Here is a 23,803-nt window from a genome sequence, read left to right on the forward strand (position 1 = left end):
TAATATTTCTTTTCCCCTATTTATTCCATTTTCTCTATTCATTTCCTTTTTCACTTGTAGAGTGCTTTAGCATAAATATAGAAATTATACCCGTGTCATTTAATACCAATAACAACCCTGTAAAGCAGCTTTCATTCTTATTTCCATTTTCCAAAGCTCCCAGAGGGAAGTAGCCTGCCCAAGACTACATGGATAGACAGTGATATAGCTGACTCCCAAATCTGATTACACAGGGACTGAGAACAATGTTCATCACACCATCCTTGCTTCTTTGACTGCAAGTCCTGCCACTTACAAAGTCACTGACACTCTATTTCTCCTGGGATAAATATTCCTTGGCTTGTTTTTTGTCTTGCATTCTCCTCATGGTACCATTTCTGCTCATAGCCTATGGTTTGGTGCCTTACTGAACATCTCACTTTGTGAGGGTGTTAATCAGGTGGTTCTCTCACAAAAGATAACATTGTAATGTTTGCACAAGTAAGGCCAAGCCCACAGGTATTCTGCATGGTGAAGATGAGGGTAAACAGATCACAGGCCCAACTGTGGGCACTTTGGAATCTTTCTGATGGTTGCTGGGTCTAGGCCAAGGGTCAGTTTCCATAGGACACCGAGGTATGTCTTAGTCTGTCAGAGGTGCACCAGACCCCAGTAACCCTTCAACTATCGTAACCTTGACTCCCATCCTGGGGGACATGCCTCTATTGCTACCTGCTCTCCTCAGACATCTTCCTCTGGCCTTTTGTTTCTTGGCACCTCTCACTTTCCCCTATCCATGACCTCACTTAGCATCTAGAACTCTTAATAATAGTAACCACCATAGCCACCATTTGCTGAGGATTTTCTAAATGCTAGGCACAGAAAATGAGGTAACTAAGACTGAGCAATGTAACGGAAGTTTATCCAGAGTCACATAAATATTAAGATATGGAGGGGAGAGGGGTTGGGGGGCTGAGAGAAAGGAGTGAAGGGCTAAAGAAGTACAAATTAGTAGTTGATAGATGGTCACAGGGATGGGGAACATGGCATAGGGAACGCAGTGGCAGTAATGTAATGGCTAGGTGGAGAACCATAGGAGAGAAAGAGCAATTAGGAGGATCGTTTTATAAACTATATAAATGTCTAACAAATGTACTGTATATTTAAAACTAAGAATAAAATAAAATTTAAAAAAATTAAGGTTTAGATAAGCTTGTCTAATAGAAATGTAATTTGAATCACATTTGTAATTTAAAATTTTCTACTAGCCAAATTAAGAGAAAGGAAACAGGTGAAATTAATTTTATCAATTTTTTAATTTAACTCAATATATCCAAAACATTCATCGACATGTCATCAATAAACAAAGTTACTAATGGGACATTTATGTCCTTTTTTTCGTAGTAAGTCTTTGAAACACAGTGTGCATTTTATTCTTACATCACATCTCAATTCAGACTAGCCACATTATAAGTGTTCAACAGCCACATGTGCAGTGTATTAAACAGCACGAATGTAGATCAAGATTTCTGATCCACCTCCACCTGACCACACTGTAGCCTTTCTAAGGATGGTGGAGAGTAGGGCAGCCACATTCTCTGTGAAGGCGGGGTGGTACTGTATACAAAAATTCAGACCTGCAAAATATAACAATCTTATCTACTTGGGGATAATATTTCATCATAAATAGAATAAAATGTCTCTAGATGCTATAGAGTTCCAAAATTTATTAGGCCCTTTAAAAAGTATTTGTTAGAGAAGCTGACATTTCCCTTTGGAACTGTTACTTCTGGGATGGGACAAAATGTTTTTCTCCTTCTACGTGTCCCTGTTATTACTCTTCTGCCTTGATAAACACCATCTGGAAAGAGTGGATTTTCTGTAGCCTGGAGCCAGGTTGGTGGAGAGATCTTTAACCCAGGCCCCCCTCTCTGGTTCATAAGGCCTCTAACCTTTTGTGGCTGGGCTCACCTAGCCTAGTGGTGGCCACTGAAGGGAAATGCAAGTTTTGAACTCTGATTCACGCAGCGGACAGTCCTTCATTCCAAGCACTGTGCTAGGCACAGTGCCTGTGCTCTTTTACTTACCACCACTCTCTGAGGACTCGTTAGCACCTGCAAGAGCCAGAGAGGTGAAAAGGTTCACACAGTGAGTCACCCAGAGCTTTCCCACACAGCATTCCAAACTTTTCTGCCCACCCTGGTACATGGGAGCCAGGGTCGGCCAGCAACACATGTTCATGCCTCTTTTCTGCTTCCATGTGAACTAGGCCTGGCAGGCTGCTTACGGTTGATCTCAGTCTCTAGTAAATGGGGTCAGATATTCAGGACATAAAAAATAGGAGCCAGTGCCCTTTCTATATCAGAGGGTCCAGCCTCAGGACACCTGGGAGGGCTGCTTTCTCTTTCTTTTCTGGTTTCTAAGGAGTTAGAAGACTTTGGATGTCAGCGAGCCCTATTGCTTTAAGCCTAAGCCCTTGTTTGGGAGGAGACTGGGAGGGCAGCTGAGGGTGCCCGCCTACCTGGGGAAACCTGCGTGAGGTGTGGCTGGATCGGCTTGGGATTCCGAGGTGGGCGGGGGCGGGCTGAAAGTTGGAGCAAGCAGGAAGTGAACCGCGGGCCGCCCTGGGAGGAAACAGACTAGGCGAGTTCTGCTGCTGACAGGCCTGAGCTTCTGAGACATGGTGAGAGAGCGGGGAACTAGGAAGGGGCTAATTTAAAGGCGAGCCAGAGGGGGCTGTGGATCAGGAAAGGGGAGTTGGTGGCAAGACAGAGGGCTGGGCCAGCGCCGCCAGTGGCCTCTCTTCGACAACTGGCTGCAAATAGCTCCAAGCTGCCAGAGCTGGTGTTCCTGCTCCTTCTCTACTCCCTTCCTCCCTTGACCTCTTTGCTGTCCTGGAGCAGGGCTTCGGTGGGGTTGGGGGATCCGAATTCTAGTCATGGAGCTGCCCAGTGGCCCTTCATCTCCTCCTCCAGTCCTCTTCCCTAGACCAGCTGGGTGTTGCGACATTCCTGGGCAGCGCCTCTGCTGTTCAGTGTAGATTCTAGCCCAGCGGATGGAGCTCCCCCCACCACCTTTCACTTTATTCCTATGCAAAAACCGAAAGAATTTGTCTCTCTACCCAGTTCAAGGAATTGGCCCCCTTTCTATAAATGTGAGGAAGACCTAAGGGTTTGTAAAAGAACCAGAAGTTGGTTCCTCGTGATAATTTAGTTTGGACCCAACTAAATTATCAACCTTGTGATAATTTAGTTTTAGCGGTGTTTCTTTTCCTTGTCAGGGGCCCTGAGGACCCGGGCCCATTTCCGGAGATCTAGTGGGTTAGGGAAGGGAGGAGCTTAATAACATTTTTCCCTCCTTGTTCAAAAACCTTATCGTTTATAGCCTCCGGGATGAGGCTTAAGCTGGAAGGGGGTACTTGCCCTCCACTTCCCCCAAAGCCCAGGCTGCTGGTTTTACTTAATATCTGCTTAAGTGGCTATGGTTTGGTGCCTGCACATGGTGCTAAATGGTGGGAGGAAAGCAGAAGTTTGTGGCCCAACGGCTCTCTCTCATGGGGCCTTGTGAAGGACTTGGAGCCTGGCTGCTGGTGCTCTGGGTCACAGCAATTAGGCTGCTAAGGAGGCCAGGGCAGAAGTAGCTCTCCAGCTGTGTCTTGGGGAGAGAGAGGGTTGAGCCAGGTGAAGGTGCTCTACTGGCCAGCACAGACATATTTAATGAGGACCCTGTTGGATCTGGGAACTGGGAAATGGTTCTACGTTGTGAGAAGCTAGCTCAGCTGCCTTCTCTAATGCTCTTTGAGGAGCAAGGAAGCAGTGGGCAGGGTTTTAGTGGTGTTCCTTTTCCTTGTCAGGGGCCCTGAGGACCTGAAAAAATGTTTGATCCAGTCCAGCACCAGGGGCTTAAGGATGCATTTATTTTTTATTACATGAGTAGTACACGAAAACATTCTCTTTGTAAACAGTTCAAGCATTACAAAAAGCTAAAGTCCATCTTAGACCTTCCCCTCCTCTGGCCTCCAATGCTGAGTTTCATTTCCTTCACTATTTGGCTTAATTAACCCCTGCATTACTGCCCAGGAGGAGGCCAGTGGAGGTGGAGGAAATGATCGAGTGCGGAACCTGCAGAGCGAGGTGGAGGGAGTCAAGAATATTATGACCCAGAATGTGGAGCGGATCCTGGCCCGAGGAGAAAACCTGGACCATCTCCGCAACAAGACAGAGGATCTGGAAGCCACAGTGAGTTGGGGAGCCCCCTGGGGGCAAGAGGAAGAAAGGGAGGAAGGATCTTGGGGATCTGGGGGTTGGTGGTGTTGGAGCAAAATGAACAGAAGGGAAGACCGCCTCTTCACCTGTTTTGGGAATTAGTATGAGCGGAGTCCCCACTTATGATTCTATTCTACCCCACTGACTGATACTGGGGTCCAGTAATGGGTCCAGTGACAGGAGTTGGGAGGTGAGCGTTGACCCATGGAGCCATTTTCTGAGACAAAAAGATGGTACAGAGAACCCAGGCATTCTTAGGCTTCTCTCTTAGAAACTGATTTTCCCTTTTGAAGGATCCCCTTGACAATTATTTGAACCCAATCTTCCCAGGGCAAAATACTGGCTCTGGAAAATTGTCCTAGGGTCTTTGACCTGTTTCAGGAGTTATTTATACAGGGGCCAGAAAACTGCTAGGGAATTGCTGAATCAGGTTAAAAAATTGCTGGGAAGAGCAGTGAAATTCTTTGATGGGATCCTCTGCTAGCTGAAGGCTAGAATAGTATCTTCTACATATCTTGCCAAACCTCATTCTTCTCTCTGTCCAGCCAGGGGCAGAATCCAGCTGCTCAGAGAGGGAGTGACTCTAAAGTTCAATAAAGGCTGGAGCTTAAGTTTCCCTGTCCACGGGGAGACACTGGCTGTGGTTTTCTGAATCCTGCATGTAATCTTGGGCATAGCTCCTCTGTTTCCCTGGGTCTTAGTGCTTCTTTCCACAGCCTAACCTGGAAGCATGGCCCAGTGTAACTTAGTTTCTGCAACTCCAGTTTGGAAAGGAAGAGCACTTCCCCTCACCTCCTCCAGCTTTAGCAGTCCCCATAGGGCAAGGAATCATGGAACCAGGAGACATACCCTTCTGGAGCCTGTCTCCCTTGGCCCCAGTGTCTGCCTTTTCAAGGGCATATTGTGCTGCCAGTGTTGCACTCCTGGGTGTGAGCATGTGTAAAAGGCCCCTCAATGTACATGGTAGTACAGGGGTAAGACGAGAAGGGGCCAGCAGGGGGCCAAGGGGAGCCCAAGAATTCTAAATTTAAACCTGGCCCACTAGATGGTTATGAAGGTATATTTGTCAAGGTAGGAGCACAGGACATTTTTTATTGAACAGCCTGTTACCTCAATGTATCACTTAAGTATTTAGATATATGGCGTGTAGGCCTCTGTTTGTACTCTTGTTCCAGTGCTGAGTCACTCTCTACCTTATCCCTACAGTCCGAGCACTTCAAGACGACTTCGCAAAAGGTGGCTCGGAAGTTCTGGTGGAAGAACGTGAAGATGATTGTCCTCATCTGCGTGATTGTTTTTATCATCATCCTCTTCATTGTGCTCTTTGCCACTGGTGCCATCCCCTAAGTAACTTAGGGAGTCCCTCCCGCCCTGCCCTCCTCTTCAGGGCAGCCCTCCATGGTGGGTGCCAAGAGGAGCTCTCTCTCTTGTGTCCTTCCCCACAGGGAATGCTGCTTGATCCTCTAGCCCCTGACTCTGAGGCCCTCTGCCACATTGTCTGCCCCAGGGAGTACCTTGGTTCCCTAGAAGGAGAGAGCTGGATTATGGCTACATTTCACGGGTCCTCAAAGTTCATTAGAGAGACCCAAAGGGCCCAGCATGTTTCTGGGACACTGATGGTGACTGGTAGGCAATAAAGACTCTTTAGTATCCCTAAGTTTGTGAGGTGCTTTCTCCCTTTGCATTTGGCCTTTGGCCCTATTCTCCCTGAGGACACCCCCTGGCTGAGATTCTCCCATTTGCAGCCCAAGTTGTTGGAGGGGTGGAGAGCAGATGTTCTGAGAAGAAAGACATAACCATCCTGTCTCTCTTTATTCTCCCTTTTTTCATTCATTGTCACAGGTCTCAAGAAAAAAACAAATTCTGGGAGTCTTGGCATATGGAAAATTCAAAACCTTCATGGCATTTTAGGATGGTATGCAAGACTTCTAAATGTACCCTTTGGGTCTTGCCATGTCCCTTTATTACTTTTCTGCTGGAAGCATTAGCTGAGACATGGAGCCTACCTGCACTGAACATTCAGAATTCTGGTTAAGGGCCTCCAGCCTCTCCCATCATTGTCATTTCTCCTCTGTGACCCTGTTGTCGTCTACCGTGAGGGGGTTAGAGGAACAGGACTGCTTTTCCTTCTCTTCCTTCTCGTCCTTCTGCAAGTTCTATTTGTTTTTTCTCTGCTTCTGCCCTTCAAGGATTTAGCAGGGCCTCAGGGTCTGAGCTGTCCTAAAGGGGCAAGCATCTCTGCCCCATGTCCTGTGGCTGAGCAGTCAGTGTCACAGGACAGGGCCCATGGCCCTCTTTCCTCTCTATGTACAATGGGACTCTCTGTCTCTGAGCCTCCCTCCTCCCCACCAGGTTCCACTGTCATTGTCACTCTTTCCAGTGCCCAGTCTGCCCTGTTTTGGGGGAAGGGTTCTTGCCATCTCTCCCTATTTACTTCATAGCTTTCCAGAATTGAAAACACCCTGTTTTGGGAATGGAGTGCTGAGGGGGCAGCGTTGGGAGACAATATTTGGGACTAGTACTAGAAAGTCAGGTGCTGGAATCATGCTCTAAAAACTGAGGAGGGAGGAGGAAAGCACAGAAGAGACTCTGGGCAGTCTGCCACAACTATGTCTATCCTCTCTCTCCTCAGTCCACTCCTGGACTCTAGGACGAAGGAACTGGGTGAAACTTCTTCCAGAGGCCCTAGACCTTGCATGGTGTGGGTGGGGGTCTGTGCTCACAGGGGCTCAACCCAAGGGAAGGGAACCCTCAACCCACTTCCTCAAGAGGAGCCACATTTGAGATGTTGGGGGTGGTATGGGTTGAGGTGGAGAACAGGTGACTTCTCTGCAGCAATGAGAGGAGAGGATGAAGATGGGCAGATTCAGCCCAGAAAGGCTCTGGAGGGGCAGTAGACACACCAGCCTCATCCATCCTCTGATTGAGGAGCAGGGTCATATCAGGGCAGGGCTGCCCTTGCCCTTCTGGGAAAGAGGGAAATACAGAAAAGTTAGAGCTGGCACCTTTTCCATGACTCTTTTGTTTTCTTTCTTAATTGAGGTGAAGTTCACATAATATACAATCGACCGTTTTAAAATATACAATTCAGAGCAGGTAGAGCATTCACAATGTTCAGTGTGAATAAACTTTAGGGGAGTTGGTTTTTGCTTATGGGTGAGATGCACTCCCAAAGATGGCAGAGACTCCACCCAGCTGTTCAAGGTGTCTTTCGTGCCTAGTGCTGTGCTGGACAACACACTCATTCGGTTGCTTGTCGAATGAGTGAATTATGCCTCCTTATGTAAGGCTGATTTACCTGATCTTGGACACAGTCCCAGAAAGGCCTCTCTGAGTCCACTCCAGAGCCTACTCCACTGTGCCCATTTCACAGATTGGGTCCCCAGGTGTGGCCGGCATGCAGACCTGGTGCCAGGCTGCTCAGTAGTGATAGCCCCAATTCACAAGGCTAGTGAGTCACCATCCGAAGCTGGTAGCTAGCGGCCCAGGAGGAGGCGCCCTAAGGACCCCAGTCGCTGTTGCTGTCTGCTTTCGATTTGAACTTGGCCCCAGTCGCTGCTCAGAGAGAGTGCCCCCACCCCGCCCCCGCTCCGCCCCTCTGCTTCCTCCCAGGCTCTGGGCCCTGCCGCTCTTCTGGCAGAGGAGCGGAGCGGGCCAGGCAGCAGCAACGATGGTGAGGGCCTGGGCGGGGCGGGGCGGCCGGGCTGCGGGCAGAGGGCGAGCAAGAGGGGTGCGAGACAGGAGTCCGAAGTCCAAGGGTGGGGGCACCCTCCAGGACACACGCCGGTGCCCCGTCTGGTGACGATTGCTCCAGGAGCAAGGCCGGGGCTCGACCCACGCAGCCTGGGAAGGAAAGTGCGGTGTGTGTGAGTCTGGTCCTGGCTGCCTCGCGCTCAGTGAGCATGATTCGCTTTCATCTCCTTGAGCCAAGTGGTTAGGAGCTCCAGCCTCAGTCAGGCTGAGATCCTGGTGGTGGCCACTTACTGGCTCTGTGACCCCGGGGGCAAGTCATTTAACCTTCCTAAGCCTCCTTTTCTGTATCTATGAAGCGGAGTCAGAATAACCTCCCTTGCTGGGTCTGTAGGAAGTTGAAGGAAGTACAGTGGCAGAGACCTGCCTGGCACTCAGAGACTGCACCTGAGGAGTGGTAGGTACTGTGATGATGATCCCTTCAGCCCTTCCTGGGGCTTTAAGGAGCCACAGCTGGCGGGGGAGTTGGAAACCTGAACAGATGGGGTGGTGGAGGCTGACCTCACTCACGGCAGGCTGTTGGAGAGGAAAGAAAGGAAGATGTTTACCCTAGAAGTTCCACTGACGTGATCAGAGTGTGGCATAGGCCTGACTCCCTCCTAACCACTGCCTCGGTTAACATTCCTGAACTGAGTCATCCAGCACTCCTGCTACAGACTCTGGCCTCTGCCTCTACTTACCACCTTCAAGGCAAAGGTGTTAGGAACAGGTGGTGCCCACCCTCCCTCTGAGAAGGTTGGCCTGGCAGGAAGCAGGCTTGGTGTTTTAAGATTTTGCTGTGGAGAAGCTGACAGAGAGGTGTGATGGAAGGGCCTGGCTAGGGGTCGAGATGCCTGGATGGCCTCATCTCCAGGAAACTGGAGTCAGTCAGAGGAAGCTGAGCAGGAAGGTAGTGCTGAGCTCTAAGGCTTTGCCAGGAAACTGAGGGAGGCTCTGAGACTGGGACAGCCCAGAGCCCACTTCCCAGTACACAGGACAAGAGATCAGGCAGGGCTAGGGGTGGGCTCCCAGCTGGTCCTTAGCACTTGGGAGAAGAAACTCCTGAAATGAAGACTGAAGCCAGGACAATTTATTGGGGGTACTGGAAAACTCTGCGATTCTCACAGGTTCATTTGAGACACTTAGTGGATCAGGGCCTCATCCGTCTCTCTCCCCTACCCATCTCTTAGCCTCATCCTTTAACTCCTGCCCCTTTCTCTGCCCCAGCTCTTTTCCTTTCTTTCCAACCCCCTTCCCTACCTGGTCCTTCCTTTCCGTTCTCTTCTTATTCACTAAATCAACAAATATTTCTTGGGCCTTTCCTTTGTGCCAGACATGGTCATGGGCATTGGGGATAGAGTAGGAGCAAAATAGTGATGGGAAAGATGGGAATTGAATGAGTAATGACTTGAATTTATTCATCTTGTAGCTGGTCCTCTATCCAAAGAATCTGGGTTTTGGCCTCCTTCATATGCACACAAGTTGAGTTGGCAGCATCAAAAGGTCTGATGAGTCTTTAGTCAGCCAGCTAAAACATTTGACCTTCTTTTGTCTGCATTCAGATTAGCAGAGGGGTTAAGAATGTGATCCTTGGAGTCTATGTTGATTCAGCTCCTGGGTCTTCTTCTCACTGGCTCTGTGACATTGCATGGGTGATTTAACTCCTCTGAGCCTAAGTTTCTTATAAAACTGGGAAAATAGTACTGTCCTCAAAGGATTATTGTGAGGATTAAATGAGATTAAGGGAACAGACAGCTAGTTTAGCTCAGACTATGCGCCCATTGAATAGTGGATGTTATTGCTGTCAAGATGTAAAACCTCAGCAGCCTAATGGAAATAAACTAGATGCAGGTTCTTGAAGGCCTATTAAAGTTCTATATTTAGGTTAGAAACAAGGGCACAAGTTTGCCACAAGAAGAGCTTGCTTGGCTGTGTATTTCGTAAAAATATCTAAGAGGTTTTATTGACCACACACATTGTGTAGTTCTTGGGATCTGAGTGCTAAAAAAACTAGGGAAACAGGTTAGATCAATAATAATAGCAGTTATTTATCGAGCACCTATTCTGTGTCAAGTATTGTGCTAGTCCTTTATAATATGTTGTATGTCTTAGTTAACATTACTGTAGATATTATTGTCACTGCTTTACAGATGAGGAAGTGGTGGATCAGAAAGTTTATATCCTCAGTCTTCAGTCACTCAGCTGGTGAGTGGCAGAAGCAGGATTTGAAGAAACCCAGGGCTGCAATGCAAAGCCCTGCTCCTAGTCTCTGAGCTCAGGTGAGTGCTGCCCTAGGAAGGAGTTAATACATCCGATCTCCGCCCAGGTCCATCGGACCACATCAATGACAGCGGAATAGGGTTTCTTAGGCACTAACCAAGAGGGAGGGGAGAGAGGAGAGTTAGGACAGGGAGGTTTTTGAGAGCTTAGTTTTCAGAGGAAAAAAGGGTACTTGGCCTAGGAAACCCTAAGGGGACATTTGCGCATCAAAGGAGGAATATTGTGGACAGGGGGTAACTGTCAAGAACATTTCTTGTGTAACTACCACCCTCTGTTTGCCAACTATGCCACTGCTTTGCAACTGCAAGCCCTGTGGGCCCCTTGCAGGGCTTGGAAGTGCCTCTCTCAACCACCCATTCTCTCTATACTCTCTGCTCTCAGCCTGGTGGACATCTCCTCAAACCCCTGCTGTGGCACTTCTCAGCCCCTTCTGGCTGGCCACTCTGCCCTCAGTTTTTTCATTTCCATCCATGCCAGTCTATACCACCAACAGACAAATTATCTCGAAGTACCTCTCTGGTGTTGCCCTTGGCTCAGAAATTCACGCTGGCTCTTGTTCTGTCTCTCCCTCCAAATGAGCTTCCTCTTCTTGAGTTTCACTGCCCACCCTTCCCCTCCACTTTTACCCTTTGCCCAGTCCATCTCTGTCCCAAGTGTGTCTCTGTCTCTCTGTGTCTGGAATGCCCAGCTCCACCCTATCCTTCAAGGGCTCATTCCCCACTGTGTATGACAGTTCTCAGGAATTACTCCTCTGCAGACAGCTCCAACACTCACTATTTGTAATTTCCAATATAACTCTTTTCTCTAATTGTATCGCATATATTTCTTTCCCAAGTCTATAATGATCTTCTCAAGAACAGGCACAATTCATTCAGAAAATACTTTCCACACGGCCACCGTGAGCCAGGCACTAGGCTGAGTTCAATGTGGCAGCAGGCAGCGTGGCCTTGCCCTCTGTTCGCTACCTCCTTTTACACTTCATAGTTCTCACTGTGGCAGTGATGGCCTGTGCCTGCAGTGTCTTTTTTTTCTTCTGGTTAAGTGTAGCCAAGGAGAGCCAGAAACTTGAGCCTGTGACTTCTGTGTTTCTTGGAACGAATATATTCTTTTAGGCCTGGGCCCATCTTGGCTCTGGACAGGCTTGGCTTCCAGTGGGGGAAGAAGGCTAAAAATTGCTGTGGGAGGCACAGCCAGCTCTCTTGGAGAATGTGACCCAATGTCACCCCATGTTGGAGAACAGGATAACAACAGCTGTAGCATTCAGAGTAGAAAAAATAATACCCAATGTCCCACAATCTCTAGAAGTGATTCTTTTTCAAATCTTTGTCCATTCCCAAGTTTTTGCTTTGGACTGTTTGAACATAAGAAGCTCCAAATAATGGATCCTTGTTGAATAATTTAGTCGTCATAATAGTGGTGATGATGGTTGACTCAGGAACAGGTAGAGAAGAGTACAGCTTCCCTGCTCTTTGTTCTTCCTCCTTATTTCCCTCACCTATGAACACACTCCTCTCCATGGCTTGTGGTTTGCCTGCCCCCTCTTGAAGCAGGTTGCTTTTCTAGCTCATAGGCAAATATTGACCTACTTAGGTTTCAGATGCTGCCCCTTGAAACTCCTGCTGGGCTAGATAAACACACTGGGATAACAGCTCTTGAGAATAAGAGTTGCTTTTGGATAGCCTGTAATGCAACTGACCCACTCACTGAATCCTTGCAATGGTCAGCACTGTGCTGGCTTCCTGGGCCCCTGGGATGGTGGCAGACAAAGGAAGGGCACTGGGCTCTACCCTCCCTCTGGGAACTTGTGGCTCAGTTGGGAAGATAGGATTCATGTGCTGGGGAATGCTGGGAGGTTGTGTCCAAGGCAGCTGCAAAGATCCTGAATGAGGATTCTTCTTTGAGTCCTCTGTAACCACCAGCTCTCTTCCCTTTCGGTGGTTTTAAGTGGAATTCAGTCAAGTGCCAAAGTATCTACTGCAGACAATGGGCAATATGGTTTGGCAGGAAAGGGCAGTGCTCTGTGGGGAGGAGATGAGAGAAGAGGGGTGGCCCTTGGGGGACTAGGCTGGGAGGAGGGAGTTGTTCTTGCTGTGGTTCATTAATCCTTGAATTCATCTCCCTGATTTGTCCTTGGACGTGCTCCTGGACTTCCAACTTTCCCCAGGTTCTCCTGCCCCAGGTCTTTCTTAGATGCATGGGTCCAAAGCTCAGTTCTTTTTTTTTTTCTTATGACTCATGCCTTTTTTCTCCTTTGTGTCCTCTTATCCTCCACCAGCTTGGACCCTGCACCTCCCTTCCCAGTCCTTTGAAATGAGCTGGGTTCCTCTGTTGGGTGAGGCTGCTGCCCTGGCTGGGAGCCCAAAGACTCATCTTTGTGAGATGGACCCCAGTGAAGATCCTGGCTAGCTGAAAGGCTGGAGGTCGGAGGCAGGGAAGGCCGAGGTTCCAGGCAGACAGGGAATCAATTTCAAACGTTAATGCAGGAGGAGGTCAGTCCAGGAGGCTGAACTGGCCTGACCAGTCAGAGGCCCAAGGAAGGAGATCTGATCTTCTCAGTTTGTGTCTTTGTGTGTGTCTCTGGGTTAGGCAGAGGCTATGACATGTGGTGGTACAAGATTACTTTTCTAGCTCTGTGGGGGTGGATCTCCTCCCTGTCTGGACTCTAGCCAAGTAGCTTGGTTCCCTAGTCTTTGCTGTAGGAAACTATAGGGCAGGTAGACATTGGTTAAAGGCCATCCTGGAGCAGGTGAGCAAAGTATCTGCTTTGTGGGAGGATGGGGTCCTCGGAAGGTCCCATCCTGGGGCACCTTAGAGGAAGCTGACCTGCCTTGATGGGATGGAGCCTGTGAGACCAAAGGTGAGCCATACACACCCAGGGGGCTGGCCCTTTACTCCACACATATCATATCCTTACATGAAAGATGCTGTTTCCCCCACCCATACGCTACACTATACTACACACACACACACACACACACACACACACGATGGAGACAAGGAGACCTCTAGGTCTCAGGCCTGGATGAAAGCCAGGTGTGGGCCTCATTCAGCCTTGACCTTGGGCTTGGTGCCTAGGCAGGGAAAGAGTTGGAGCGGTGCCAGCGGCAGGCGGATGAGGTGACGGAAATCATGCTCAACAACTTTGACAAGGTCCTGGAGCGCGATGGGAAACTGGCAGAGCTGGAGCAGCGTTCAGACCAACTCCTGGACATGGTGCGAGGCCTGGGGAAATAGGGAGTGGGGAGAAAGAGGCTAGGAGAAGCCTTCAGAGGGAGCTCTCAGGCTATGTTCAGAGTCTCAGCCTTTGGGGGGGCGGGGCCTGTGGGTTTCTTGAGGCACCCTTAGCCTAGATATGCAACAGGTAGGCTTTGTGAAGTGTGAAGCCCTTGCTTTGAAGCTGCAGACCTTCCTAAAGGTTGACAGCTGGCATTGTTAAGTGGGGGTGAGCTGAAAGGCAAGGGCGACACCAATGTCAGGCCAGTAGTCAGGCTGGGAGGGTCCTGGGCAGGCTGTGTGGAGAAAAGGAACAGACAAGATGGAAAGGATTCAGAAAGAGACTATGCCTTGATGGGGCGGGTTTGGGAGGACCTGGCTCTGGGGTTCTGGGGGTACCACTAACTCCCGTCCTATGTCTGGGGGTATCCACAGAGCTCAGCCTTCACCAAGACAACCAAGACCTTGGCCCAGAAGAAGCGCTGGGAGAACATCCGTTGCCGGATCTACTTGGGGCTGGCGGTGGGCTTTGGCCTGCTCATCATCCTGATTGTGCTGCTGATCATATTTCTCCCACAGAGAAGTGAGGGCAGCAGTGCTTCACAGGCCCAGGATGCAGGTGCTGCCTCAGGGCCTGGGGATTGACACAGCTGGGCCTGGAGGGGAGGCCAAATGGCCACACTGGCTGGTTCTGGTTTCCAGAGAACCCTAGTGTTTGCTCCTATCTGAGCCACCCCAGTGAGCACCAATGGGCAGCCCTGATATGTGCATCATAGCAGTTCCTATTATGCCACAGACTGGCCTTGGAGGGCAGCCTGCTGCATTGGCCATGCTAGGCCAGTCCCACCTGGAGCTCAGTAAAAGCTGCTGTTTGGTTAAAAGCCACTGTTTGGTTAAAAGCTGGTTTTGTGTGTGTGTGTGTGTGTGTGTGTGTGTGTGTGTGTGAGAGAGAGAGAGAGAGAGAGAGAGAGAGAGATGGAGAGAGAGAGAGAGATGGAGAGAGAGAGAGAGTGTGAGAGAGTGGGGGGGGGGGATGCGCAAGAGCATGCGAGCACCAGCGTAAGTCTCTAGGTTGGTTCATTCTGCTCTGCCTCCACCCCTGAGGCTGTTTAGGCTTTCTAAGGAATCCTTGGGGCTGGTGGTGGGCTTTGTGGTTTTAAGTAGAATTCAGTCAAGTGCCAAAGTATCTACTGCAGACAATGGGCAATATGGTTTGGCAGGAAAAGGCAGTGCTCTGTGGGGAGGAGATGAGAAGAGGGGTGGGATTCCACCCTTGAGAAGTGGCCCCTTCCTCCCTTCCTTACTTGATCCAACCCTACACAGACAGAGCCTTCTGGAGTGCAGTTGTGAAGACACAATAGCCCCTAAACCAGACTCTTCAACCAGTACCCTCTGAGCGCTGATTCCCTAAGAATAAAATCTATTATTTTTCTGATGTCTTAGGCGATTCTCAGAGGACCAATGGGACTCTGGATGGGATGGCCAAGAGGAAAGCACTTCAGAAGTTTTTACATCATGAGGCTCTCACTTTCAGATAGACTTTTTCTCCTCCGAACACTTCTTCCCCAATTCCTCTGCCCACACTAGATCATAGATGAGACAGGTGGCAGTGAAAATGGGAAGGGCTTCTAGCATGCTGTAATGCAGTCATACAAGATGGCTAGAGTTTGCCCTTTAGGAAAGAATTTGGGCTTTTTGAAGCTCCAGGGCTGCACAGGGCCAAGTAGGCAGTGCCTTCAGGGCCACAGGAATGATCACTGGAAATGGCCATGGAAAAAGGAGAAAAGGCCCTACCAAACCCATAGAAGTAGGGCAGCCTGTGCCTGGGCTACTTAACTGCATCTCAAGCAGAAGTGTGGGTGGGAAGAGGAATTCAGGGTTATGTGTAACAGTTGCAGCTCCTTGTTAGGTAGAGACAAACCAGAACAAACCCAAGAGTCCTGTGGACCTTTACCCCTCACAAAGCTTGTTACTTCTACTGGACTCATTACCATCTTCCTTTCCTGGGAAAGATGGAGGAGAGCACTTGACCTTGTGGCCTCCACAGAGATTATGTGAATTTGGAAAAACCACTTCCTGGACTTGGGTTTTACATGTGTAAAAAGGGATAATGCCACTTAGCTCCCAGGACAACTGTGAGGATTATATATACTGTGTGTAAAATATCCATCAATGTAAGGTTCTAGATGTCAAATAAATGGTAGCTATCATCCAAATCATGTGGTTCACAACCCTGCCTCCCATTAGAATCACATGTAGAACTTACAATAAAAATACTACACCCAGGCCTAGGTCAGTTAAATTAGAATATTTGAGGGTTAAGTATCACACTTTTTTTCCTTACAGCTGGAACCCCTCTTCTCCTCTTTCCAGGAGAGATTCATGGGTAGCCAGGCTTGCAAACTATTTAATTAAAGCCACCACGTCTACAAGAGGCAGGAGTGAAGTCGAGCAATAGGCTTGAAAAGTCACAAATGGTAAGGCCCCAGATTCTCCAGCAAGGATCTCTCTCCCTGGGTTAGGAAGGTTTGCCCCACCCTTTACTTTTGTGCCTAACTCATAATAAATTGAACAGGCAATTTTTGTTTTGTGGGAGTCGAGGAGAAATCATGCGCCAATTCCTGAAGCAACTAGAGCTGGTTCAGAAGTACCCGCAAGTGCAGAAGGACTTGTGGGCCCGTGGCATAGCAGCGAGAAGCGCCCTGAAACCAAGCCCTTCCCCCAGACTCTAAGATTCCTGAGCTTCCAGGCCAGTGCTTCCCTCTCTGAGGGACATAACCCACACACCAATCCCATATACTTACCCTCGGCTGGGACTCCAAAACAAGCTATCAGCCCAAACCCGGCCCCTGCCATTGGCTTTAGCCTTTGGTCACCTGACTTATTCGAGCCAATGAGAGGTGACAGAATTAATACTTCCGCTTTCTGTGCGTCTAACAAGCCGCTGTTTGCCCTTCGGATGCTGATTGGTCAGCTAGTCTCAACTCGCCAACTTATTGGCTAGCGCTGCGAGGCCGCAGTCCAGGGGGTCCGAGGGCTGCTGTGTCAGACAGCCCGGCTGCCATGGCGTCCTATTTTGATGAACACGACTGTGAGCCGTTGGACCGCGAGCAGGAGGCCCGAACCAACATGCTGCTGGAGCTCGCGAGGTGGGTTCGCGGGGCTGAGAGATGGGGCCAAGCAGCAGGCTTTGGGGCTAGGGCTGGCTGGGAAGGCGGACTATCGGGCAGCAAAATTCTGGGAAGGAGGGATGAATGATCTGAAGTTGGTCTGGAGGCTAGAATCGAGGAGAGGTCGATAATTTGGATCGTCTGTGGGCTTCCGGGGCAAGAGGATTCGGAGAAAGACTGGAGATAGAGTAGGGGAAGTAAGGGGCGAGAGGGCAGTGGGCTCTAGGAGGTACAGGAGAAGGCGGATTATGGGGACCAGGTAGGGGCCGTTTGGATGTAAGCAGGTACATTTTTTAGGAACACCAAGCATGCGGACACACATGAATCTGGCTTTAGTAGATCATTTCTGCGTGGCCTGAGTAACTTATCTGAGCCTGATATTTCAAGTGTAAAATGGGAATAAACAGCCTAAGTGCTTGGGGTTGTCTGGTAACAGCTGTAAACCATTTCTCATTCTGCTAAAGAGGTAGCTATTACTACTACTAGCTGGGCAGGGTATTTACATGTTAATGCTGAGTGAATTGTAGGGGTAAAGAGAAAGTATGGCTTTCTCTGGCTCTGACCTTGCATCTTTATTCTCAGGTCACTTTTCAATAGGATGGACTTCGAAGACTTGGGGTTGGTAGTAGATTGGGATCACCACCTGCCTCCACCTGCTGCCAAGACCGTGGTTGAGAACCTCCCCAGGACAATTATCACAGGCTCTCAGGCTGGTGAGAACACTAATTTTTTTCTTCTTTTTTTGGGGCAGGTCTGCCAGACCCACCCCTCTCCCAAGCCAGATTGTTTACTGGCCCTTCAGTTTTCCAGTCTAAGCTGGGGTTAAGAGTGTCTTTTAGAGTGGGAGCTGGGAGGTGGAGCCTGTAGTAGCTCTCCTACTAAACACTCCCTTCTAAAGAGGTCAAGTGCCCCGTGTGTCTTTTGGAATTTGAAGAGGAGGAGACTGCCATTGAGATGCCTTGCCATCACCTCTTCCATTCCAGCTGCATTCTGCCCTGGCTAAGCAAGGTACTGCTTTTTTTTTTTTCCCCCTAGCTATCACCCTGCCCAGTTCTCAAGCCCCTTTCTTTTTATGAACTTTTGGGGGATCAGAGAAGGGAGAAGGGTTTGGGTGAGAATTGGGAGCAGGGGATGGATATTAGTTTATGAAGATCAGGCCTAGGCTGGAACATTGCCCTGCTTTTCCCAGACAAATTCCTGTCCCCTGTGCCGCCATGAGCTGCCCACTGATGATGACACTTATGAGGAACACAGAAGAGATAAGGTAGGGGCTGGCGGCAAGTAGAGGGCATGATAATGGGGCTCCCTCAGGCCATTCTTGATGCCCTCTTCTCCCACTTCATCAGGCCTGTGTAGGCCTCAGGCCTCAGGTCTCTGGCTCTGGCTGCCTTCTCAGTCACTTTGGTGAGGGGCAAGATCTGTGGCAACACAGATGCCAGGAGCCTAAAAATAATAAGAACCAACTCCATGATAGCTGCCCCATCCCTTCACCCATAGGCCTTCAGGTATGGCCTCTGCCTTTCCTTCAGGCTCGCAAGCAGCAGCAGAAGCACCGACTTGAGAACCTGCATGGAGCCATGTACACATGAAGCAGCTGGGGCTGAGTGCTGGTCTTCCACATCTTCCTCTTGCACCTCGAATCCTCATTAAAGATTTCTTTACCCACCCTGAGGCTGCATTGCTCACAGGCCTGGGCAGGGGATCTCTCCACTAGGGCCCTACTGCTATTGGAGAAGGTGGGCCTAGACCACAGGGTGCCAGGCTGTGTATTCCTCCGCCAGGCATGCTGGCCTGAGGGCAGTAGAGCCCAGGTCAAGAACCTGGCCACTAAACCAGCCAGAGACTATGTGTTCATGATTGGAAAGCAAAACATGTCATAGTCTGGCACTCAGTAGCTAGTCAAAGATGGTAAAGAAAACTAGACTGCATCCCTCTCCCCCTGTAATTTTTAGTCAACTTTGACACCCCAGGAGCTTTTCTTTTGCTTCTAATATTTTAAAGTTGCTTTCTACATGCCCTCCTCATCCCCCTTATACTAAAGACTCAAAATTCAAACCAGACTGAGTAGGGGAAGGAAGTGTGAAATGATCAGATCAGTTTGTTAAAGGCCCAGAAAGAGCTTCAAGCCCTTGAGGTGTATTTGGCTAGCAACTGGCATCCTTTGTTCCTGGCATTCCTGCTCTCAAAGAACAGAGTGGGCACTCAGGACTGTCCTTAGGGGCAGGGGCTTCCTAGGGAAAGGTGGCCTGAATCAGGCCTTCTGTGACTCTTCAGAACATACTACAAATATGCAAATTAGAAATCTTTTAATAGATATATATGTATATATAAAAAAGTACTAAAATACCCATGTGGGTCTGCTGTGTTATTCGCCCTAAAGAACGTAAGAGGCAGAGTGAAGAATCCCAGTGCAGTTCAGTAAGCCCAAAAGTGGGCCTTCCACAGACTAAGGAGTGCTCACCCCATCTATCCCTCTTGCTGTTCCCAGCCCCTAATTCCTGCAGCAGGAAACCCCAGTGGCCTGGCCATGGCACTGGGGAATAAAAGGCACCTGAAGGGCTGGCTACGTGACCTCTAAACATTAATAACACTGCAGAGTGGGGAGCAGGGCATGTGCAGCTCAGGCAGCTGCCAAGGCCTGTTCCTCCATGGCACAGGTGGGTGTGGGATGGCCACTGCTCCAGGAGCGAGGAAGCCAATATCCCAACAGAACATCTTTCAAAAAAATTTTTGGTACAAAATAAATGCAAAGGAGACATGGGGTGGGGAGCAGTGGAGGCCGGGCCAACCACCTTTCCCAGACCTCAGATCATGGCAATGCTCTCAGGGGCACAGTTGAGGTGAGTGGAGGTGCTACTGCTCCCGGAGGACTTGCAAGCCCTGCCAGGGGCAGGCTGCAGTGCAGCCACCAGTGTCTCTGAGGAGACTGCCCCAAACTCATAGCAGAAGGTGCCATAGAAAATGAGGAGGTCGATGACAAACACCCATTCGCACAGGGCTGCCCCGTGCTGCAGCTGAGGACTCTCATGGATGAAGAAGATCCCACCTGGAATACGGCTAAGGAAATGTTCAAGTAGGATGGGTGGGAGCCTGGCGACACCCCTTTTGCCTTCTCAGATACAGAACTAAGCTGGGGCAAAGGACCAGGCCTCACCTCTGGCAAATGGGAGCAGGTCGCACTGGGCAGTGTTATCTAGAAAGTGACCCCCACCCTTCCCCATCTTGGGTGAGAGAAGGGTTAGGCTAGAGGATGAATTCCTGGCTGTCCTATCCTGGAAGGATACTGAGGATCAGGGTGACAAAGGCGATGGCTGCCAGCACAATCCGCAGGTAGGCCATAGCCAGGTCCTGGGGGGCGGTGGCACCATGGTAGGAGAGGACACAGTATAGGCAGACAAACAGCAGCCCGGCAGGTAAGGCCACACAAGCTCCGATGTAGTGCAGAGACTTAGCATGATCCACCTGGGCCCAGAGAGAAGGGCTGATCAGTGAAGCAGCCCTACCCCTCCACCCCAACTTCATACTTCCTCTCTGTTCTTTCTCTTTTCTTTACCCCCCTTTCAATCCCAGGCCCTCCTTCCTCCACCCACAACCTTGAGGGAGTGCCCCTGCAGCTTGGGTCAAGTCTTAGGAGAGCCAGGCCTTGTTAGGGGAAGTTCAAGAGATGGGTAGGTGGGCATACCTGGAAATTTCCGACCACCACAAGGCCTGCAGCATTAGTGCAGCCTGTGATGAATGTTGTGGTGTTAATCCAGGAATGACGACTCTGCTCCATGAGCTGCCCGTAGAGCAGGAGGCAGATCAGAGCCACTGAGGGGAGGAGAGCATTGGTGGGGCCAGCACTGGTGCCTTCCTTTGGCCCAGCCCAGTCCAGGAACATGCCAGCTCCCACCGCCCCCAGACACTGAGGGCCAGAGGGAAATAGATAGGTGGGTAGTGAATGGTTTCATTAGGCTTTGGCCAGCAGGGTGGCTGTATGGGAATCAGCCTTTGGCTTTCAAGGAACAGAGAGAGAAGTGGCCCCTCTTGCCTTTCGTAGGGTGGGCTGTGATAAGAGCTTCCTGGGCTTTCTAGAGGGGTGGGCTGGACTGGACTAGCTAGGGAGGCTAAGCATACAACTCACCCATGAAAGCACCCACATTGCCAATGAGGCTGAAGAGGCAACTCTCTGGGGGATATGTGCCGCACTTGCTGAGGGGAGGGGGACAAGGACAGAATGAGAGAGGTCAGGAGCACCAGAGGGCCCCTACTCTGGCCCACTTGCTTTCTTGCATTATTTGTGCCTGATTTAAGCCACTGATTTATGAGAAGGGCCAGTGTCTCTCACAAACAACTGGCCCTAGGCTGGTGCCCCTCCCCCACCTTCCCCCTAGCACTAAAGCAGAGCTCATGCGTGTGACAGGTTAGGGAGTGCCCAGGATTGCTTGGCAGACTCTGAGACTCCTTGGACTCCCTGCGACTGTCAAGGTCTGTAGCCGGTCTAGCTTTCTTTGGGCCAGAACCTGGGCTGGGCGATCAGAGGGCCTGAGCTTAAATCCAGGTGTCTCCACTTAATAGCTGTGTAACCTGAATGAATGACATAACTCAGTCTTAGTTTCCTTGCCTATAAAATGGTGAAAACAATAGCTTCCTCAATGCTGGGAGGATTGAATGAAGTTATGCATGTTCAGTGCAGTGCCCGGCACATACTAATTGGCAACTAGTACTGTTATTAAGTGATCCCAATATAATTATTATTCTTGTGAGACCCTTTGCGACAGACCTTTACTTGAGGAGCTTGGCTGGGAGTTTATCAGGGCCTTGGGTATCTCTGATCTGCCTCGTTTCCAGGCCTTACCTGATGAGGGGGACATCATCCAGGGTGCAGCAGGTCTTGGAGCCCCCTTGCCCAGGAGGGTCAGGAGAGCAGGAATCGTTGTAGGACCTGGTGGGCAGGACAGAGTGTAGACTAGGAGAAAGGGGTTCCCCTAACCCCTTTGGCCTGTACCTCAGGCCTCTCAGAGACCACTCTCCCAGACCTCCCTTATCAGGGGCAGAAGAGACCACTTCCTAGAGCCTGCCTGAGACAGAAGCCAAAGGGGCAAAGGAATGGTGTAAGCAGGTAAGTGGGCACAAAGCCATGCCTGGGGAGAGGCAGGCGTGCTTATGTCAGAGAAGAGCAGTGAGGCCCAGGGTCTCCGTCTGTCTTGCAGCAGCCCCGGCCCAAGAGGGAACAGAGATGAAGGGAGCTTTAGAGTGAAGCTGTCTGCAGAGTGCGCCATACCAGTTCTCCACGGGGCACACGTGGTGGTTCATCACGGCCATGGCATACCTGTGGGAGCAGAACTGTCACTCCACACCCATGACCTTCCCAGCCAAGCCTCTAACTGATTCTTCTCTTCTCCCTTGATTCTGGCCCCATTCAGCTTTACTATCTTTGCTAGGGATTCAACTTGGGGTGGCCCTGAGGCCTGACGCTATGCCAGAACCCACAGCAATGGCCCTAAACTAGGAGACCTCTGGAAGTTGCTGTGGCTTGAAGTATGTCTGTCAGGGCTGACCTGTTGGACAGCAGTGGTGCCAGCTTGTCCTAAGGGGCTGTGTGCCCAGGCACCAGGCCAGCCTTTGGAGACAGCCAGAGTGACCCTGGTATCACCCTGGGGCCTGCAACAGGACAAGAGACTTTGCGTGTGCCATCAAGTTCCTGTTGGGTCCTAGCTGGGTCCTGTTCTTCCTCAGCCTGGGCCCATTTTGCTCCCTAGTTGTCTTACCCCTCTCTCTTTACTCACACAGTCCATAGGCCAGTGATGGCGAATGCTGCCAGGCTGACAGGAAGGAGGATCCAGGCGGTCATGAGGAAGGGGAGCCAGGGTGGTGGTGGTGTGGGGGGACAACAGAGGTATGTGGGGAAGAGGGGGCGGTCCAGCTACCTTAAGATACTTCGCCAAAATCATCAACTGCCCCGGCCTGGTTGGGAGAGACAGGTCAAAGTCTAGGGTCCAGTGAGTGGCCAAAGCCGGGTTGTTCAGGGGTGGGGGAGGGGGAGGCGGGTAAAGGAAGGTGGTCACCGCCTGATTGCAAGCTCCCACCAGGGCTCGGAGCACCCACACCTTGGCCTGAGCCCACACCAGAACGTGGCCGGCCACCCTCTGGCATTCACCCCGGGGCTCTGTGTCCCACCCAAATGCCGCGGGCCTGCTCAGGAACTCATGGAAGGGTCATAAGGTCTGGACAGAAAGTCACCTCCCTTGCCTGAGGGAGCTGGGCTAGCAGTCATGCCGCAGTTAGGTCGATGGAGGGGCCACACCAAAGAAGGCTGGGGGTAGAGGAGAGAGTCGGGGCCCGGTGTTGGGGCGGCTGCACACAGACAGGCACGCGACTACCGCGCCCCAGTGAAGGGCGAGCTCTTGCGGGTAGTTCAGCCCGGCCCCCTCCTGCGTGGGTGCCTGGAGCCCGCAGCCGGCAAGCCCCTGGGTCCATGATACAAGCCTCTTCAGGGAAAGAAAGGGGTCCAGTACGCACCGCCCAGGAGCGCCCCGCCGCCGCCGCCGCCGCCGCCACTGCCGCCGCCGCCGCCGCCGAATACTAAAAGGCCCCCGCGTGGCGCCGTCCCGGCTGCAGCCCTCCGAGCGGCCCTGTAGGTTTAAAAGGCCGGCAGCCCCGCCCCGCGCCCCAGGCTGCGGCGCGCAGCCCGCTGGGACCTGGAGTCCGCGGCGCCTAAATCCCAGCGCCCGCGCCCTGTCTAGGACTACAAGTCCCGGGGTCCCGCGCGGCGTCCCGGTGCAGCGGAGGTGGTGCCCCAGCTTCGGGGACTTAGGCGCGAGGGCCGAGGCGTGAGACTCTGGTGGTGGTTCTGACTCTGAGATGTCTAGTAGTTAGTTCCTTTGCCCCAGTTTCTGCGGTGGAAGCTTCGGGAGACGGGAAGCTCGGGGGCTGCACGGTCTTCCAACACTGATTATCGTCGTGCACGTGGCTGGAGGAAGACTCCTTCCACCGCTGACACCTTCTGCACCTGGTCGGGCCGACAGTGAGACTTCGGGTTATCTCTTCGAGTTCTCTCTCTCAACGTGGCAGCGTGTGCCTGCCTCTGTCCAAGGCGAGATGGGTCCTTAGGAAGCCTTGGCTGTTCCTTAAATTCAAGCGCCCCGGACTTGGCTTATGCTAACCTCGACTCAGCAAACTCTGGAG

At 51.0% G+C, this 23,803-nt stretch overlaps 4 protein-coding genes across 8 annotated transcripts; 3 read left to right on the forward strand and 1 right to left on the reverse strand.

The window, feature by feature from the left end:
- The first annotated feature begins 2,506 nt into the window (after positions 1 to 2,506).
- On the forward strand, positions 2,507 to 5,901 carry VAMP8 (vesicle associated membrane protein 8). Its single transcript, XM_016136807.2, has 3 exons — positions 2,507 to 2,662; positions 4,059 to 4,217; positions 5,451 to 5,901. The coding sequence occupies exons 1-3, from the start codon at positions 2,660 to 2,662 to the stop codon at positions 5,589 to 5,591; spliced, it is 303 nt and encodes a 100-aa protein (XP_015992293.1). The 5' UTR covers positions 2,507 to 2,659; the 3' UTR covers positions 5,592 to 5,901.
- Positions 5,902 to 6,000: 99 nt separating this feature from the next.
- VAMP5 (vesicle associated membrane protein 5) lies at positions 6,001 to 14,351 on the forward strand. Of its 4 annotated transcripts, XM_016136794.2 has the most exons (4): positions 6,166 to 7,917; positions 10,124 to 13,110; positions 13,329 to 13,466; positions 13,902 to 14,351. In XM_016136794.2, exons 2-4 carry the CDS (start codon positions 13,090 to 13,092, stop codon positions 14,109 to 14,111), a joined length of 369 nt encoding a protein of 122 aa, XP_015992280.1. In that variant the 5' UTR covers positions 6,166 to 7,917; positions 10,124 to 13,089; the 3' UTR covers positions 14,112 to 14,351. The 4 variants fall into 4 exon arrangements, with proteins under 4 accessions (XP_015992272.2, XP_015992280.1, XP_015992286.1 ...); XM_016136786.2 differs by lacking the exons at positions 6,166 to 7,917; positions 10,124 to 13,110 and adding an exon at positions 6,001 to 6,159; XM_016136800.2 differs by lacking the exon at positions 10,124 to 13,110.
- A 1,993-nt stretch (positions 14,352 to 16,344) lies between these two features.
- Positions 16,345 to 18,302, forward strand: RNF181 (ring finger protein 181). Its single transcript, XM_016136772.2, is given in 7 exon segments — positions 16,345 to 16,412; positions 16,414 to 16,428; positions 16,430 to 16,615; positions 17,219 to 17,349; positions 17,535 to 17,644; positions 17,826 to 17,900; positions 18,166 to 18,302. Coding segments are annotated over 7 exon segments (630 nt in total). The 5' UTR covers positions 16,345 to 16,359; the 3' UTR covers positions 18,226 to 18,302.
- A 623-nt stretch (positions 18,303 to 18,925) lies between these two features.
- Positions 18,926 to 23,234, reverse strand: TMEM150A (transmembrane protein 150A). 2 transcript variants are annotated; one of them, XM_016136759.2, is made up of 8 exons: positions 23,138 to 23,234; positions 22,405 to 22,582; positions 21,900 to 21,947; positions 21,474 to 21,560; positions 20,760 to 20,827; positions 20,319 to 20,446; positions 19,921 to 20,098; positions 18,926 to 19,682 (listed from the first exon to the last, which is right to left on the reverse strand). In XM_016136759.2, exons 2-8 carry the CDS (start codon positions 22,467 to 22,469, stop codon positions 19,441 to 19,443), a joined length of 816 nt encoding a protein of 271 aa, XP_015992245.1. In that variant the 5' UTR covers positions 22,470 to 22,582; positions 23,138 to 23,234; the 3' UTR covers positions 18,926 to 19,440. The 2 variants fall into 2 exon arrangements, with proteins under 2 accessions (XP_015992245.1, XP_015992236.1); XM_016136750.2 differs by lacking the exon at positions 23,138 to 23,234 and having other exon boundaries at positions 22,405 to 23,074.
- Positions 23,235 to 23,803: the final 569 nt, after the last annotated feature.

This window comes from Rousettus aegyptiacus, unplaced genomic scaffold (genome assembly GCF_014176215.1).
Source record: "Rousettus aegyptiacus isolate mRouAeg1 unplaced genomic scaffold, mRouAeg1.p scaffold_m13_p_7, whole genome shotgun sequence".
NCBI classification, from domain to species: Eukaryota; Metazoa; Chordata; class Mammalia; order Chiroptera; family Pteropodidae; genus Rousettus; species Rousettus aegyptiacus.